Source organism: Podarcis melisellensis (assembly GCF_964234715.1).
Source record: "Podarcis melisellensis genome assembly, chromosome: 14".
Lineage (NCBI taxonomy): Eukaryota > Metazoa > Chordata > Lepidosauria > Squamata > Lacertidae > Podarcis > Podarcis melisellensis.
In genome coordinates, this window is record NC_138546.1 from 23023956 (window position 1) to 23039721 (window position 15766).

At 46.6% G+C, this 15766-nt stretch overlaps 1 protein-coding gene across 1 annotated transcript in view; it reads left to right on the top strand.

Moving 5' to 3' along the window:
• Window positions 1-15766, top strand: part of RAB26 (RAB26, member RAS oncogene family) — a 123429-nt gene continuing 107663 nt past the window's right edge. Inside the window, exons 1-2 of the mRNA XM_081889005.1 lie at window positions 1-416; window positions 4697-4807. Of these exons, the coding sequence (XP_081745131.1) occupies window positions 168-416; window positions 4697-4807 (360 nt within the window). The 5' untranslated portion in view covers window positions 1-167. The remainder of the gene's footprint in view (window positions 417-4696; window positions 4808-15766) is intronic.

Genomic DNA, 15766 nt, shown 5'->3' on the forward strand with positions numbered 1-15766 from the left:
GGGGCCGGACGCGCGGATCGACGGACCGAGCGGCAGCGGCTGCGAGGGAGCGAGCGAGGCAGGCGGGGATGTTGCTGCCGCTGCTGCCGCTGGAGAGGTTGCTGAGCGCGCGGGAGCTGCCCGGCGGGAGCCGGCGGTGAGGCGGGCGCCCTGCCTGAGCCAGCAGCATGTCCCGAAAGAAGAGCCCCAAGACCAAGGGCGGCGGCGCCGGCACCGCCTCGGCGCCCTCCTCCGCCCTGCCCGGCCAGGGCTCCCGGGGCGCGGCGCCGACGGCAGCCCCCAAGGGCGTCGCTGGAGCCGGAGCCCGGAGCGCCCCAGCCGCCGCCACCGCCGGCTCCTCCATTGCCAATGGGGCGGCGCTGCCCAGCCGACCCTCGCTGAGCTCCAGCGGCGAGTTCTACGACGTCGCCTTCAAGGTGAGCTCCGGAGCTCGGCGCCGTCGGGGAGGGGGAACCAGACCCGGGGCGGCGGCTGGAGAGAGCGAGCGAGGCGCCCCAGGCCGTCCCGCGGGTGCGTAAAGGCGCGTGGAGACTTGAGCCAAGAGGGCTCCCAGAGCCGTGGAGGGTGGCGGCGTCTTTTTTTTGGGGGGGGGGGTCAGGACATCAGAAAGCCAGGCTGTATCTCGCCAGCTCATTCAAATTAGATTTATTTTGGCGCGGTGGGGGGGGGGGATTCTGAGAAAGTAAAAACTTACACACACCTGTTGCCAATGACTCGTTTGGCAATTAAGCCCCTTTCCCTATGCACCTTTTGCCTTGGGGTGTGGGGTGCCTTGTCGCGCTGCAAAGCTGGCCTCCTCCTGCAGAAGAGGGGTTCAAACCAAGCTTGTTTGGAGTCTGAGATAAGCCCCAGGAGAAAAGTCCGGCTGCTTGGAGGGGGAGGTGTTTAGTCACCCATCAGCTGCATATTTATGGGACTCCTATGGAGAACACCTGTTGCTTTGCCTCCAGGATGTGGGTGTTTGCTGGTAGACTGCCTCTCTATTTGGAGGTTCCTGGTAGGGAAGATGGCAGCTGTTAGACATTACCCAGGATTTCATCTGATTCTCTGTCTGCCTGTCTTTTTCTCCCCCCCCCCCACAAAGCTGCTTAAGGCTGCAACCCTAGTCCCACTTGCCTCGAGTAAACCCCAATGAATTCAGTAGGATAGACATGGTTTGGATTGTGCATGGTCGTCATAATGTCTTGTGACAAAGAAGAGAAGAAGAGTTTGGATTTGATATCCCGCTTTATCACTACCCGAAGGAGTCTCAAAGCGGCTAACAATCTCCTTTCCCTTCCTCCCCCACAACAAACACTCTGTGAGGTGAGTGGGGCTGAGAGACTAAAGAGAAGTGTGACTGGCCCAAGGTCACCCAGCAGCTGCATGTGGAGGAGCGGAGACACGAACCTGGTTCACCAGATTACGAGTCCTTCGCTCTTAACCACTACACCACACTGCCTCTCCATCACCCTTTTTTGCTTCTCTGTCTTCCTGTGATCCTGAGGTCTAGCTGCTTAACAGGAGAGGGCTCATCTCCAGAGCACAGAGAGGTTATTTAGGAAAGGTGCCAGAAAGAAAGACTCTTCCCCTATTGCAGGTGTGCAGGAATGGAAATTGCTCTGCACATGCTCAGAATGACTGTTGTCACTCAATATGTCTCAGGTGTGAGTCCTGGAGTCAGAGTTTCAGGGGCTGAGCCCTAGATCAGGGGAGGGGAGCTGTGCCCTACAGAAGTTTCTGGGCTTCCGCTCCCTGGAGAGAATTGGGGGAAATGTTGGCATGGCAGTACTCAGCTGTGAGGGGTGTTCTCTGCCAATCAGTCCTTCTCTTTCCTTTCCTTTTTCAGTTTAGAAAGTTGTTAAAAAATAGTGAAAGTGAAGGGGTGTGTGCTGAGCGTTCCTTCTTAGCGCTTTTCACAGCAGGCCTGCCTATACTGCTGAGATGCAGTTGAGATACTCAGTCAGGCATGATTGACAGAAAAGTTCTGGGTTGCAGCACACCTTTGACTCCCTGTTTTCTGAAATATTTGAAGGGCACTGGTGGGGCACTCAGGTATCCCATTTACTGCACGTTTGCATGCCAGAATACAGAGCACATAAAACACAATAAAATACATTTACAATTAAATGTAGAGTTAAAACAATTTAAAATATTAGAAAGCAAACTAATATTTAAAAACATGCCTCTTTGGCACATTTACTAAATGCTTGACAGCTATTTGCATGTTTACTATACATTTCACAAATGTAGTAAATGTGCAAACATGTAGCAAATGTGCAAAACAGGCATGCAGATGTAGTAAATGTGCCGGCATCTGCATGGTTTGCCTGTTTGCACATTTACTACACGTTTGCACATATGTAAATGTCTGTGTAAGGTTGCACAAAATATGGAATTAGCCTTTGAAATGAATACCACCATACTTTTTCTGCAATGTGTAATAGCCCACCTGCTAGCAAAAGTCATTGCCAAGTTAAATCATGGAGCAAGTGAGGCTGGTGATCGGTTTCCTAGGACTGCAGTTTAGAGAATCTTCTTGTGCCTGTGAGAAGGATTTCATAACTTACTTTCTGTGCCTTAGAGAAGGGTCTTGGAACCAGAGTTGAGTTGGAAGGGACCCTGGGGGTCATCTAGTCCAACCACTGTAGCTCAGTGGTAGAGCATCTCCACATGGAGTAGGTCCCAGGTTCAGTCCCGGCATGTCCAGGTAGTGTGAGGAATCACTGCTTTCTGAAGCCCTGGAGAGATGTTGCCAGTCTGTGCAGAAAATACTGAGCCAGATTGACCAAAGGTTGGACTTGGTATAAAACTGCTTCTTATGTAACAGAAACTACAGAGTTCAGAAAATTAGGATCAGACAGATTAATGGAGGATAAGGGTATCAATGGCTACTAGCCACAATGGCTAGGCTCTCCCTCCAGTGTTGGAGACCACATGCCTCTGAAAGCCAGTTGCTGGAAACACGATTGAGGAGAATGCTGATGTGCTTGGGTACTGCTTGCAGGTTTCCCACTGGCTGGCCACTGTGAGAACAGGATGCTGGACTAGATAGGCTCCTTTGGCCTGACCCAGCAGGACTCAGTTTTTACATTTCTTGAATAACATGAGAGTGACCCACAAGCTAATCCTATACAGATTTACCTGGGAGTAGGGCTCATTGAGTTCTCATTGTTTTTGGGGAAAGCACCTTGGCTCAGTGGTAGAGCATCTGCTTCGCATGCAGAAGGTCCCGGGTTCAATCCCTGGCATCTCCAAGTAGGACTGGGAATGTCCATTCCTGAAACCCTGGGGAGCCTCTGCCAGTCAGTAGACAGTACCGAGCTAGATGGACCAGTTCCCTGACTCAGTATAAGCATCCTATATCCTTACAAAGTTCTAGGTAGCCAGAGATGGTCCTGGCTGTGAACCCTGGAAGATCTGCTTCCTACCTTGCTGGATTTCCTTCACCAGGTCTGGGAGTGAGGGACTGACTCCAGCTACAAAAGCTGCTGAACAGACTCTTATTGGTGTTGGTGTTGTGTTATTATTGATATTAATTTTTGTATCTTTAATTTTAAATCTTAATTATGATTTATGTGGCCGTTGCTTCTATTTGCTTGTGTGCTTTTTGATGTTATATTCTTTACTTTATTATGTAAACTAATTATGTTTCTAATTATGTATTTTTTTCCTAATTATCTATTTTTTTTCATGTCGTAAGCTGCCTTGGGCATGATTTTAACATATGTAAAGGTGGCATACCAATAAAATTATGTATGTATGTAGAAGCCCCTACTTGAAATAATATATTGAGTTCAGGATGTGGGCTGCTGTGCAATGCTGCTCTAAACTAGCCTTCCCAGAACTGGCACCCTCCAACAGTGGTACTACAACTCTCTGTCCCTTCTGGCTGAGACTGATGGGAGGTAGAGCACCAAACAACTGAGGTGCCAAGTTGGGGGTGGTTGCTATAAATGTTGTCTGACCGGCCACTGAAATAACTGGGGCCAGAGCAATGAATTCTATCAAAGTCCGTCAGGTCACGATTCTGATTCCAGCCCAGAGCTGCTGTGTGCCCGGCAGAAAACTCGCAGCCTGTCTGGCACGTAGATAGGTTTAAACTGCCAGGAGAGAGAGTTGATTATGAGGCACTGATAGATGAGTTCTCTCTATAAGGAGCTGGAATTGTGTTAAGAGGGCCAGCACTAACTAGGCAAGCCAGAGGCTGAGGGTCGGGGGGGCAGATATCAATGCAGTAATAGTCGTAGTATAGAATGTGGTTTGAGGATTGTATTGGACCCCTGGATTTGAGGTTCCCCAACCTTGCCCCAGTGTTATCCATTCACAGTCTGAGTCTGGTGTGCTAGAAGCAGAGCCGTAGCTAGGTGATCTTGCGCCCTTGGTAGAACCATCCAGATTGCACCCCCTAGCCACAGACAAATTAGCTCTTCTTTCTGCCTCTCCTCTAACTCCCCTTCAATTCACCCTCTATTTAAAACCATTTCTCATGAGGCAATAATCAATATTTATATTTATGGACATTTTTTTAGCCGGTTTTGCGTCCCCAGTCACCTGTGCCCCTGGTGGGGGCCCACCTCACCACCCCCCTAGCTATGGCCCTGGCTAGAAGCAGAGAGCCCAGAAGACAGAGCTCTGTGGCTCCAGGTCACTAGTAGTAAAAGGGTCTTATCTAGCTCTAATCCCCACCCCCCAATGCCTGTTCTTTTCTCTTTAGGTGATGCTGGTTGGCGACTCCGGGGTTGGCAAGACCTGCCTGCTGGTGCGGTTCAAGGATGGTGCTTTCCTGGCTGGCAGCTTCATCTCTACAGTGGGCATTGATTTCAGGGTAAGGTGATCTTTGGGTGACTTTGTTCCTTTGCTTCAGCTGCACAGGCCTGTCATTTTGGGGGTCGGAGAGTCATGAACAGGGAGCCTAAGCCACCTGGATCTTCATTTTTCTGCTCCAGCCTTATAGGAACTGTGTCTCATGCAATGGATTTCATTTTATTTCAGCGCCACTGGGGGGCAGGAGGCTGTCTTGGTGGCTGGCACCCTGTAAACCCAATCTGTCTATCCCTTGCCTTTTACCAAGAGCCGCCAGCCCTCGGTGATTGCATGAGATGGTCACGGACCACTGTCAGGGAGCTCTCCTGCCACTTTGTTGGTGGTTTGGCCATGTTGATAGTCACCATGATGCTGTAAGGATGGCAAACAACACCTGCCTAGTTTGCAAAAGAAACTCTTTCCTTTCAAAGCTGGTGCCCTGAAGGGTTGTGTGTTTGGAGTACCTCTGAGGGCACTCAGTTGTTGCCAGATCAGAGAATGTGTTGTTCTTTTGCTCTGTAAATGACCTCCCATTTTCCTGGATTTTACAATTAGGGGAAGCAAACGTTCTCATTATACATTTTGCAATGAGTTTGTGAATGTCGGTACTGCAGGTAGGGCTGACTCTTGGAGCAGAAGTCCAGGGCCACATAACCAAGAGGGAACTCAAAGGATCACTCGTGGTGCAGCAAACAAGATCCAGCATCAGCACCTTGAGCCATTGATGGCCTGCCAAGGCCCGCTGGGACTGATGCTGGTTGCTGCAAAATCTTCTGTTTAATCTTTCTTACTTTTCTAGTTTGGGGCAAGCCTGCCATAAACATGGTTATGAATGCTCATTTATTGATTTTTACTTTAAAAATGCATTATTAGTAAATGCATTCTCTGGGCAGCTAGCAATAAATAAGTCTTTATTTAGTGCTATTTGTTGTTCTCCTTACCGTTCTTTCCTCCATCACTTATTGCCAGGGAAGCGAGACCTGTTTTATTCCTGTAGTCCTGAAGGTGCTATGGCTTAAGTGGATTTTTGAAACTGCTCGTGTTCAGAGTATTTCCTTCTTATCGGAATTGGCTTTTTTACTGCAGTGTCAGGGGTGTGGAAGCTGTTGTAAAGCACGGAATGGTGGTGTCGGTTGTGAAGATAAGAGGAAAGTGAATCGTGGGCTTTACAGCTGAAGTAATAATACTTGTGGCTTGTAATACCTTAAAAGCCCTGGGACTGAAAGTACCTGCCGGCAATGCTAGTTAATGCATGTTCTCAGTTGCAAATGTCATAACTGAAGTTGTGATGTGGTCAGGAAGATGCTGAAACCCTTCTCTCTTGGAAGAAAACCGTTTGTTCAAACATAGGTTTGCTTCAAGCAGGTCCATCTGGGTGGATGACTCTGAACTGAACATTTGACTTTTTAAAACAAAAACAAAAAAAACCCTCTTATTCTATCTATAGTGATGAGACTATCTATTATGTGGGCGTTCTGAGGTGGTGTAGTGTAGTATCATAAAATAAATAACAAAAAAATATACAAATACAGTTTGTGTACCAGTACCGCTTTACATACTGTTCTCAACCATCTCAGACCCATGAGGCCTTGGTGATGGTGTGTCCCCCCCCCCCCCACATCCCTGTATATAAATACTGTATGGAATGGAATGGAACTGGCTGATTAAGTCTGCCTGTTGTGATTCTTTGCCTGGCCTCCCTTTAAGTCGTCCACATAGGAATATAAGAAGAGCTGGCTGGATCAGGCCCATCTAGTCCAGCATCCTGTCCTCACAGTGGCCAAACAGATGCCCCAAAGGGAAGCCTACAAGCCAGACCAGAGCACAAGAGCCCTCTCTCCTCCTGTGGTTTTCAGCACTCATTTGTCTCTCAGGACAGACAGATGCGAATGATTTTTTTGACTCTTAACTTGCAGCAGCTCTCCAGGTTTTCAGTTGGGGGGTGGGGGTTGGATATTTGCAACCTGACCTAAAGATGCCAGGAATTGAACCTGGCTCCTTCTGCATGAAAAGCAAGTGCTTTTACCACGTTTTAGACTTTACTTTTTAAATTTTTAAACTGCGCTCTTTCCTATTGCCTTTTGTGTTTTTAAATGGTTTGTGTTTTAGCTAGAGAAGCAACATGCACATTTTATAAATAGCTAAGTGGCTGGAACACACACAGTGTGCATGGCCCCACCTACCATCAATGGTGTGACCTTGTCAGTTTCTTACGAACTGCATCACGGAGCGTTCTGGAGTCGCGGAGCTACAGAACACGAGCTTTTTCCCTTTTAGTAGCTTCTGCTTTTTATTCTTGCTCTCTTTCCCGTTTCCCCCTGCAGTATCTCTTCAGATCTCTCATTCCTCTTTAAGAGGATTTTGGTGTGATGAGAGTCTCTTTCAAGTTGCAAGGAAGCTGGCCAGCCAGACCAGATTTTCTCTCTCTCCCTGCCCCCCAGCAATGGTTGCAACCCTGTCTGCTGGTTGCCCGTGGAAGGCTTTGCTATGAAATCTCCCCTGCGGTGATTAGGACCTGCAAATGCAGCTAGATCTGGAAATATGTGTGGAGCGTATTGGTTTCATTTATGAATCACCCTCCGTGGGGCAGCCCAAAGTGATTTACAATCTAATAAAAGCATAAAACAGCTTACCTGTGTGAGACCACCTTCCCGCATATATGCCTGCTCAACTGCTTCGATCTGCAGAACTGGCACTGTTTCAATTGCCATATAGCACTCACTTCGCATTTGTAAGGAATCTTTTAGCACGGCAGCATCCACCCTCTGGGACTCCCTGCCACTTGACATCAGACAGGCACCTTCACTGTTCTCAAGCCTACTTAGGCAGCGCAGAATATTGGTGTTTGTTTTAATCTGATTTTGGTTTATTGCTGATTTTATCTTTTGAATGCCCTTAAATAGTTTTTTTTCAGGGATAATTTTATTGTTTTGTTCTCTTCGTAAACTGCTTTGAGTTTTTACAATCAAAGGATGCATATATTTTATGAGATAAAATAAATAAATAAATAAATACAGAACTATTAAATATATTAAAACAACTGGAAAACAATGTATATATATTTTTACATGTCAATTATATGTACCAGCAAGGATATATGTGCTGGCTTCCTGCTGTGCTATTCTAAAAAAGAATTCCCAGTGAAATGACAGTTTTTTATAGTAGCTGATCCCTTGACAGAGTGGGACTCAGTTGATTTTGCTGAGCTCCCCAAAGCCCTGTTTTCCTTTCATTTGGAGAGGTCTTGCAGCCAGTTTCCTTGTTCCTCACAGGAGATTTTGGCTGATTTGTGGAGGGTGGGACAGTTATGTTCCTAGGGGTCCTCCAGTGATAAATTTCCAGTACCTGAAGTGTATGTGATCCTTGTGATAAATGCCTTTCGTATTTCTAGACTCTATGGGTATGTTAACACAAGCATTGTCCCCAGTTATTTATTTAGTTGTGCACATATAGAGATTTGTCAAAGACTTTGTCAACTTCAAGTGCAGTTTAGGTGGATTTTCTCTCCCCTGTGTATTTGTGCCACATCCTTCGACTCATTTTATGTCAGTAGTTGTATGATTTTGGTGTTTTATTTTCTGCGGGCTTGTGGCAGGCGAATAAAATTGGATGGATGACTTGCCAAAGTTCTCAAACCATAAACAAGTCTTGTGGCACCTTAAATCCATTGTAGAACAAACTTTTGTGAAGTACAATCCATTTTATCAGATGTGTGAAGTATCATTCTGAGTTACAGGAATCTGTTTTTTGGGGAGTAGGTGGGGATTTAAAGCATTAAGATCAGAAGGACATTAAATGCAGAAAAGTGCAGACGCTTGCAATTATGTAAGTAACTGTGGCCATTCACAGAACAGGTTTGTAAGTCTTTAAGGGGAAAGAAGAGGCTTTCTTGTTTTTCCTGCAACAAACTTAACACAGTTTCCCCTCTGGATGTCTTTCAACCATGTTTCCTAAAAGCTGGAAAAAGTAAACTGACTATGATGGTAAATTAGAAATAAGGAAAAAACAAACAATGGTATAGCTGCTGCTGCTGCTGCTGCTTCTTCTTCTTCTTCTTCTTCTTCTTCTTCTTCTTCTTCTTCTTCTTCTTCTTCAATCACTCATAGCCAAGATTGTCTTCCATAAACACTGTTTTAACAATGAGTCCGTAAGTGACTGTGGAGGCCAATTCTGGATTCACACGTCCTTCCACAGTGGGGACATTGGTTTCCGGACAGGAGCTGATCACAGTGTGGATTTGCCAAGCATGCCTTCCTCTTAGCACATTTCTCCCTTGTGTCCTGAGTTCGAGTGTCTTCAAAGTCCATGATCCCTTTGGTAAAGGCTGTTCTCCAACTGGAGCGCTTGCAGGCCAGTGTTTCCCAGTTGTCAGTGTTTATACTACTGTACATTTTTTAAGATTTGCCTTGAAGCAGTCTATAAACCTCTTTTGTTGACCACCAGCATTATGCTTTCCATTTTTACGTTCAGAATAGAGTAGTTGCTTTGGAAGACGATCATCAGTCATCCACACAACATGACCAGTCCAATGAAGTCCCACTCGCTGGATCATCACCTTGTTGTGATGAGTGGGCTTGCATGTTCCTATGACCCTTGTGAGTGAAGCCATTGGGAATCTTGTACTCCCAGCAGGGTCACCCAAGGAGGTAAGGTCAAAGGGAAGGAGCCAGACAAAGAATGATCCAAGAAGTCCTCAACGGCAGAACAGGCAGATGATAACAAGCGATATGTTACAACGGCTGTGAAGGCAGATGAAGGCAGCAGCAGATAGGAATCTACTGGTTTGTTGTGACTACTTCATGCCATCGGAACAGAGCCCTACTGCGAAGACTGTTCATTGGTCAGCGTGCACTGATCTACACACATAAAACAAATTCACGCACAGGTGTCTTCCCAAAACCCAACCCAAAACCCAAAAGTCCCATGGCGATTGCCAATGGTATAGCAACACCTGGATAGCTCAGTTGGTTAGAGCATGGTGCTGATAATGCCAAGGTTGCAGGTTCAATCCCTGTTTGGTACAGCTGCATATACCTGCATTGTAGGATGTTGGACTAGTATCAGCAGGGGGCCGGTCCACTGTCCCTCAGACTTTGTGGGGGGCCAGACTATATTTGGGGGGGGAATGAATTCCTTTGCCCCACAAATAACCCAGAGATGCATTTGAAATAAAATCACACATTCTACTCATGTAAAAACAACAGGCAGGCCCCACAAATAATCCAGAGATGCATTTTAAATAGAAGGACAGATTCTACTTATGTAAAAACACACTAGTTCCCGGACAGTCCGCGGGCTGGATTTATAGGTGATTGGGACAGATCCCTAGGACTAGATGATCCCTAGGGTCTCTTCCAACTCTACGATTCTGTGATCTCAATCTCTGTCTTTGAGTCATCTTACTTCCTTGTTACAGAATGGGATGGGACAGGGATGGAAACCATCAGGCCCTCTGGACCTTTCTATGTGGCCCTCAATAACTCTCCCCAAGCTGAACCCCTCTCTCCAGGCCCAGACCCTTCACTGGTCCTGCAAGCTTGCCCAGAAGGGAGCCTGCAAAATGTTCCCCACCCCTGTGTAGCAGATATTTAGCTCGTTGGGATTGTTGCTTTTAAGCCCTCGTTTCATTAAAGGCAGTTGCCAGTGTTGTGTACCATGCAATTATCTGGGACAGATTTTTTCGCTGTTGCGGCAAGCCAATCCCAAACAAAAATTTGTCTTCATATTCTATGAATTATTGATTGGGATACCGTTTGGCGGCCTACTTCTGCTGGTGGCAGGCAAGAGGATAGCTTGCAATTCTTTCCCCAGCATTTCCAGGATTGTCTGAAGCAGAGGGTGTGGGGCTGGTGGCAGCGAGAGATGGGGAAGGGCCCCTGTGTTTGCACCCTGCAATGTGTGGAGTGGTGATTTGGGTGCAGGCACTAAACAGTATCCAGAAGCTCTTCCCGAGACCGAAAACCCTGGAGAGCTGCTGCCAGTCAGTGTTGACAGTACTGACCTATATGGGCCAGCTGTCTGACTTGGTCTCAGGCCATGGCTTTGCTGGGGCTGATGGGAGTGGTAGTCTATGCCTCTGTAGGGCACCATTCTGCTTGTTCTTTCTGCAGAAGCCCAGTGCCTGATGCTCATTTCTGAGATTTGCACATTCGCTTATGAACCAGAGAGTTTCGCTTGTTTATGTCAGACAGCTGCAATTGCCCATTGTTCCCGTCCCGATATGAGTTGCAGAACAGGTGAGGCTTGCTCCAGTGGCACAAGCGGGACCTTCCGTTTGCCTGTGTTTTGTGCCTTCAATTTGTTTTCCCACCACCGCAAAAGTGGTGCCTCTATCAGGGAAGATTGAGCTTCTCTGGCTCTGCCTAGGCCTTAATTAACGCATCAATAGGCTGACTGACAAGGTTTGAACTGTGTTTGATTCCTTGCATAATGGAAAGTGAAATAAATTAACACTTTCTCCATAAATGGGAGATAGCAGAGTGACAAAAGTATCAGCACCACCCTCATCTTTGACTTTTTGAAGGCTTTGAAGAGGCACCAAGCTGAGATTGTGAATTGATGCTCCCACTGCCATAAGAATCAAGCTTCCAGATTAACAAAGTACCATTTGGGGAGTGGGGAAGGTGGTGGGGTTTTTTTTGGAGGGGGTGCCCTTTTAATCTGGGGATGAGCTCCAAATGACTTACACTGATGTAAGTGAGCTAGTAGGAACTTATTTGGGCTAATTTTCCTAGACTTGTGTTGATTTCTGTTACCTAAAACTTTTCTATACCACTCACCATGTTATTTTGGGCTTGCCAGTCAAAAGGTTGGTGGTTCAAATCCGCACAATGGGGGGAGCTCCCATTGCTCTGTCCAGTCTAGCAGTTCAAAAGCACACCAGTGCAAGTAGATAAATAGGTACCGCTGTGGTGGGAAGGTAAACGGCGTTTCTGTGCACTCTGGTTTCCGTCATGGTGTCCCATTGCACCAGAAGTGGTTTAGTCCTTATTGGCCACATGACCCAGAAAGCTGTCTGTGGACAAACACCGGCTCCCTCAGCCTGAAAGCGAGACGAACGTCACAACCGCATAATCACCTTTGACTAGACTTAACTCTCCAGGGTCCTTTACCATTTTTTTACCTTTCAGGGTTGTGCAAAGCTCCCATCATCCCTGACCATGGTCCATGCTGTGTGGGATGCGATGGGAATTGTAGTCCATAACATCTGATTGGTGAAGGCTGAGGTGGACATTGTTGGCAATATTGTGCTGTGCTTACCGATGACTATTAGCCATAATGGCTATGCTCTTTCTCAGCAATTGGAGGCAGCAATGCTTCTGAATATCATTTGCTAGAAACCACAGGAGGGGAGAGTTGCTCTGGTGCCCGGGTCCTGCTCACAGGCTTTATTTTTGTTTTTTTAAAAATAATAATATTTATTAACAGTTTAAAGATTACAGAAAAAAGCAAAAGAATTAAACAAAACAATACAATACAATACGAAAACAAAGACACTACATAACAATAACACTAAAACATTGAATTAACATAACAAAACAACAACAATTTAAAATACATCCAATAGTTTCAATATCTTATCTTTCATTCACTTGTTTCAACGACCTCCTCACACCTCCCTTTTTGTATTCCACTTTAATTAACTGTTTCAGCAATTCCTTTCCATCTTCCTCTGTTTTCTGTCCTGTAATTTTTCTTAACATGTTCTAACCTTATTTTTTCCCTTTAATACATTAGTATCTATTTGTACTTAGTTCCTTATAACATTTCTACTAAAGCCATGTAACTTCATTCCAACATTTTTCTAACGTTCATTAATTTTACAGTATTTCTGTAGATAGTCTTTAAACCTTTTCCAGTCTTCTTCCACCGACTCTTCTCCCTGGTCTCGGACCTGCTCACAGGCTTTCAACTGGGGCTTCTGGCTGGACACTGTGAGAACAGGATGCTGAACTAGATGGGCCACAGGCCTGATCCAGCAGTTGCTTTTTATGCTCTTGCATTGTTATGCATGGAGGATGTAGAGTCCGTTAACAAATCTCAACTAGAGAAGTTATCACATTTTTTAAAAAGGAAGTATTTTCCCCTCCACCTTTCCAAAGTCAGTATTTGTGACAAAATATGGGGGGTGCTTGACTGAGCTCTCTTGTGTTTTTCAATCTCTTGCCTAGTATGATGAGGGATGGGGATGGGAATATATTTATTTTATTTTCACCCTGTCTTTCTAATATGGACTGGAGAATGCTTTGCTTTTTGTGGGGTGGGATCCCAGGCAGTTTCCTTTCCAGGCATTTGGCCAGATCTAGGCCTGCTTGGGCTGAGGTGCAAGGCATCCTCTTCTTCTGCCAATGCCTCAGGAACTATAAGACATTTCTCTGGTGGAAAGTTTTCTCAATGCAAAAACTGTCCAGCCATTACAAACAGTCTGATGATGAAGGGGTAAGGTGAGGGTGGGGTCAGGGGAGAGAATCAGAAGGATGAAATTAGCAAATATTCAGCAAGTGGGATTGCATAAGATTGCCATCCAGGCATTCTGTAACCCTCCCCGCACGAATCTGAATTATTCAGCGCGGAGAGTGCCATGGAGGAATCAAATTGTGTTCTTGCCTGATTTAATAGGAGAGATACCGAAACACCAAAATGCACACTTGGAATGACTAATTTGCAAAGACACAGACAAGTGTCTGGATAACGAAGAAACATCCCTAGAATGAATTATTAGATTTGAAGCCTGTAGCTAACTCTTTCTTGTCTCACTGCTGGAACGAGGAGAAGAGATGTGTTTGAAGTAATGGGTTCAGAATTTGCAGGATTTAGAATCTGTGCAAGTGCACTTGCATAGCAAGCAAAGGGTGACATCTGGTTAAAGGTAAAGGGAGCCCTGACCATTAGGTCCAGTCGTGACCGACTCTGGGGTTGCGGCACTCATCTCACTTTATTGGCCAAGGCAGCCGGCGTACAGCTTCCGGGTCATGTGGCCAGCATGACTAATCCACTTCTGGTGAACCAGAGCAGTGCACGGAAATGCTTTTACCTTCCTGCCAGATCGGTACCTATTTATCTACTTGCACTTTGATGTGCTTTCGAACCACTTGGTGGGCAGGAGCAGGGACCGAACAACGGGAGCTCACCCCATCGCGGGGATTCGAACCGCCGACCTTCTGATCAGCAAGCCCTAGGCTCTGTGGTTTAACCCACAGCGCCACCCGCGTTCCCGTTGCACTTGCATAGCAAGCAAAGGGCGACATCTGGTTACTGGGGGCTTAACTTTCCCTCTAACATACTGAGCATGCTTCTAGCCATCATGACTGCAAAGCAGAAATGGCTAACCTGGTGCCCTCCCAGGTGTTGCTGAACTGAAACTTCCATCACCCCAGACCATTGGCCATGCTGGCTGGGACTGATGGGAGTTGTAGTCCAAAACATCTTGAGGACACCAGGTTGACAAAGGTGAGCTTGTTAAAGTGAGTCTTCCCTTGCCTGAGACCTGTCCATGGTTCTGAAGGATGTGTATCTGAGTGTTCGTGCTTTCTAATTTTTGACAGAGTGGCAAAGATACAACCTCTGCCTGTCAGTTCTCCACCCTGCCTGTCTCCTCCAGCTGACTCCCTATCCTAATTTCTCTAGGCTCTTGTGTCCCAGAGGCAAAGTGAGGCAGGCCAGTGAATCATGCAGAAGCACTGCAAGTGGGGAGCTTTGGGGCTCACTGGAGCATTTGATTAAATTTAATTTCTCATGACCTGCTAGCAGTCTTCCCGCAGCACAGTAACAAGCCTCAGTTTAGGACTTAAGTGCCTAGTTTGTTTATCATCTGCTAGGAATATAGGAAGCTGTACTGAGTCAGACCAATGATCCAGCTCAGTATTGTCTACACTGACTCCAGGGTCTCAGGCAAGGGGTAATTCCTAGTCCTACCTGGAGATGCCAGAGGTTAAACCTGGGTGTCAGAAGCGAGCCAGCAATAAACCACATGGAGTAAGTGAAAGTTAACTCTATTAGAAGCAACAGGATCCACTCAGGAGTGCCAGGCTAAAGAGCACAACTCCTCTTCTCCGTAGCTCTTGCCCCTATGAGGGTGGAGGGGAGCTTTTTGCAGCAGAAGGGGGAGACACCTGTGCTTCTTCACCAGCATGATTCATCTCTGCCTCTTGGCCTCCTTCCTCTCCTGCTTCAGCTGCTGCCTCTGATTCTGGGCTTCTCTCTACCACAGACTCTCCCAGCTCACTAAGCCAGGTGTAGGCAAACCCAGCCCTCCATATGTTTTGGGACTACAACTCCCATCATCCCTAGCTAACAGGACCAGTGGTCACGGATAATGGGAATTGTAGTCTCAAAACCTGTGGAGGGCTGAGTTTGCCTATGCCTGCACTAAGCCCCCTTTCCTCTTCAGCTTCTGACACCTCTTCCTCCCATTCTTCTCTCTCTGCCACTCATCATCATCCCACCACCAGTCCCCAGGCTCTGTGTCTTCTTCCCTTGGGGGTTCCCCAGCTGATGTCTCCCACCATTCCTCTGCATCCAACGAGTCCATGACATCAAGCCTTTATTGACTGCAAAGAAGATATTCTACTCACTGAGCCACAGTCCTTCACTATACAGTGTCAGAACATTGACCTATCTGGCTCAGTATTGTCTCCATTGACTGGCAGCAGGATTTCAGGCAAGGGATCTTTCTCAGCTCTGCCTGGAGATGCCCAAGGTTGACCCTGGACTTTTTACATATGAAGTGTGCAGTCTATAGTCTTTTCTCTATTTCAGTTTAAACTTTCAGTTTAAAGTAAGGTTCTAGTCCCCTTGGTTCTGAATAAAGGACTGGTTTAAATAGGAAGCTGTCGTAGTCCTGTGCTGCTTAGCCATGGCAAAACTCAGTGGCAGGAAGGCCAGCCAAGTCTCGGGGGGGGGGGGTACTTGCCTTGAGACGGAGTCTGTATGCACGGTTCAGTCCAGTCCTAAGGTCAGGAGTATCTCAGCTCATGTAGTC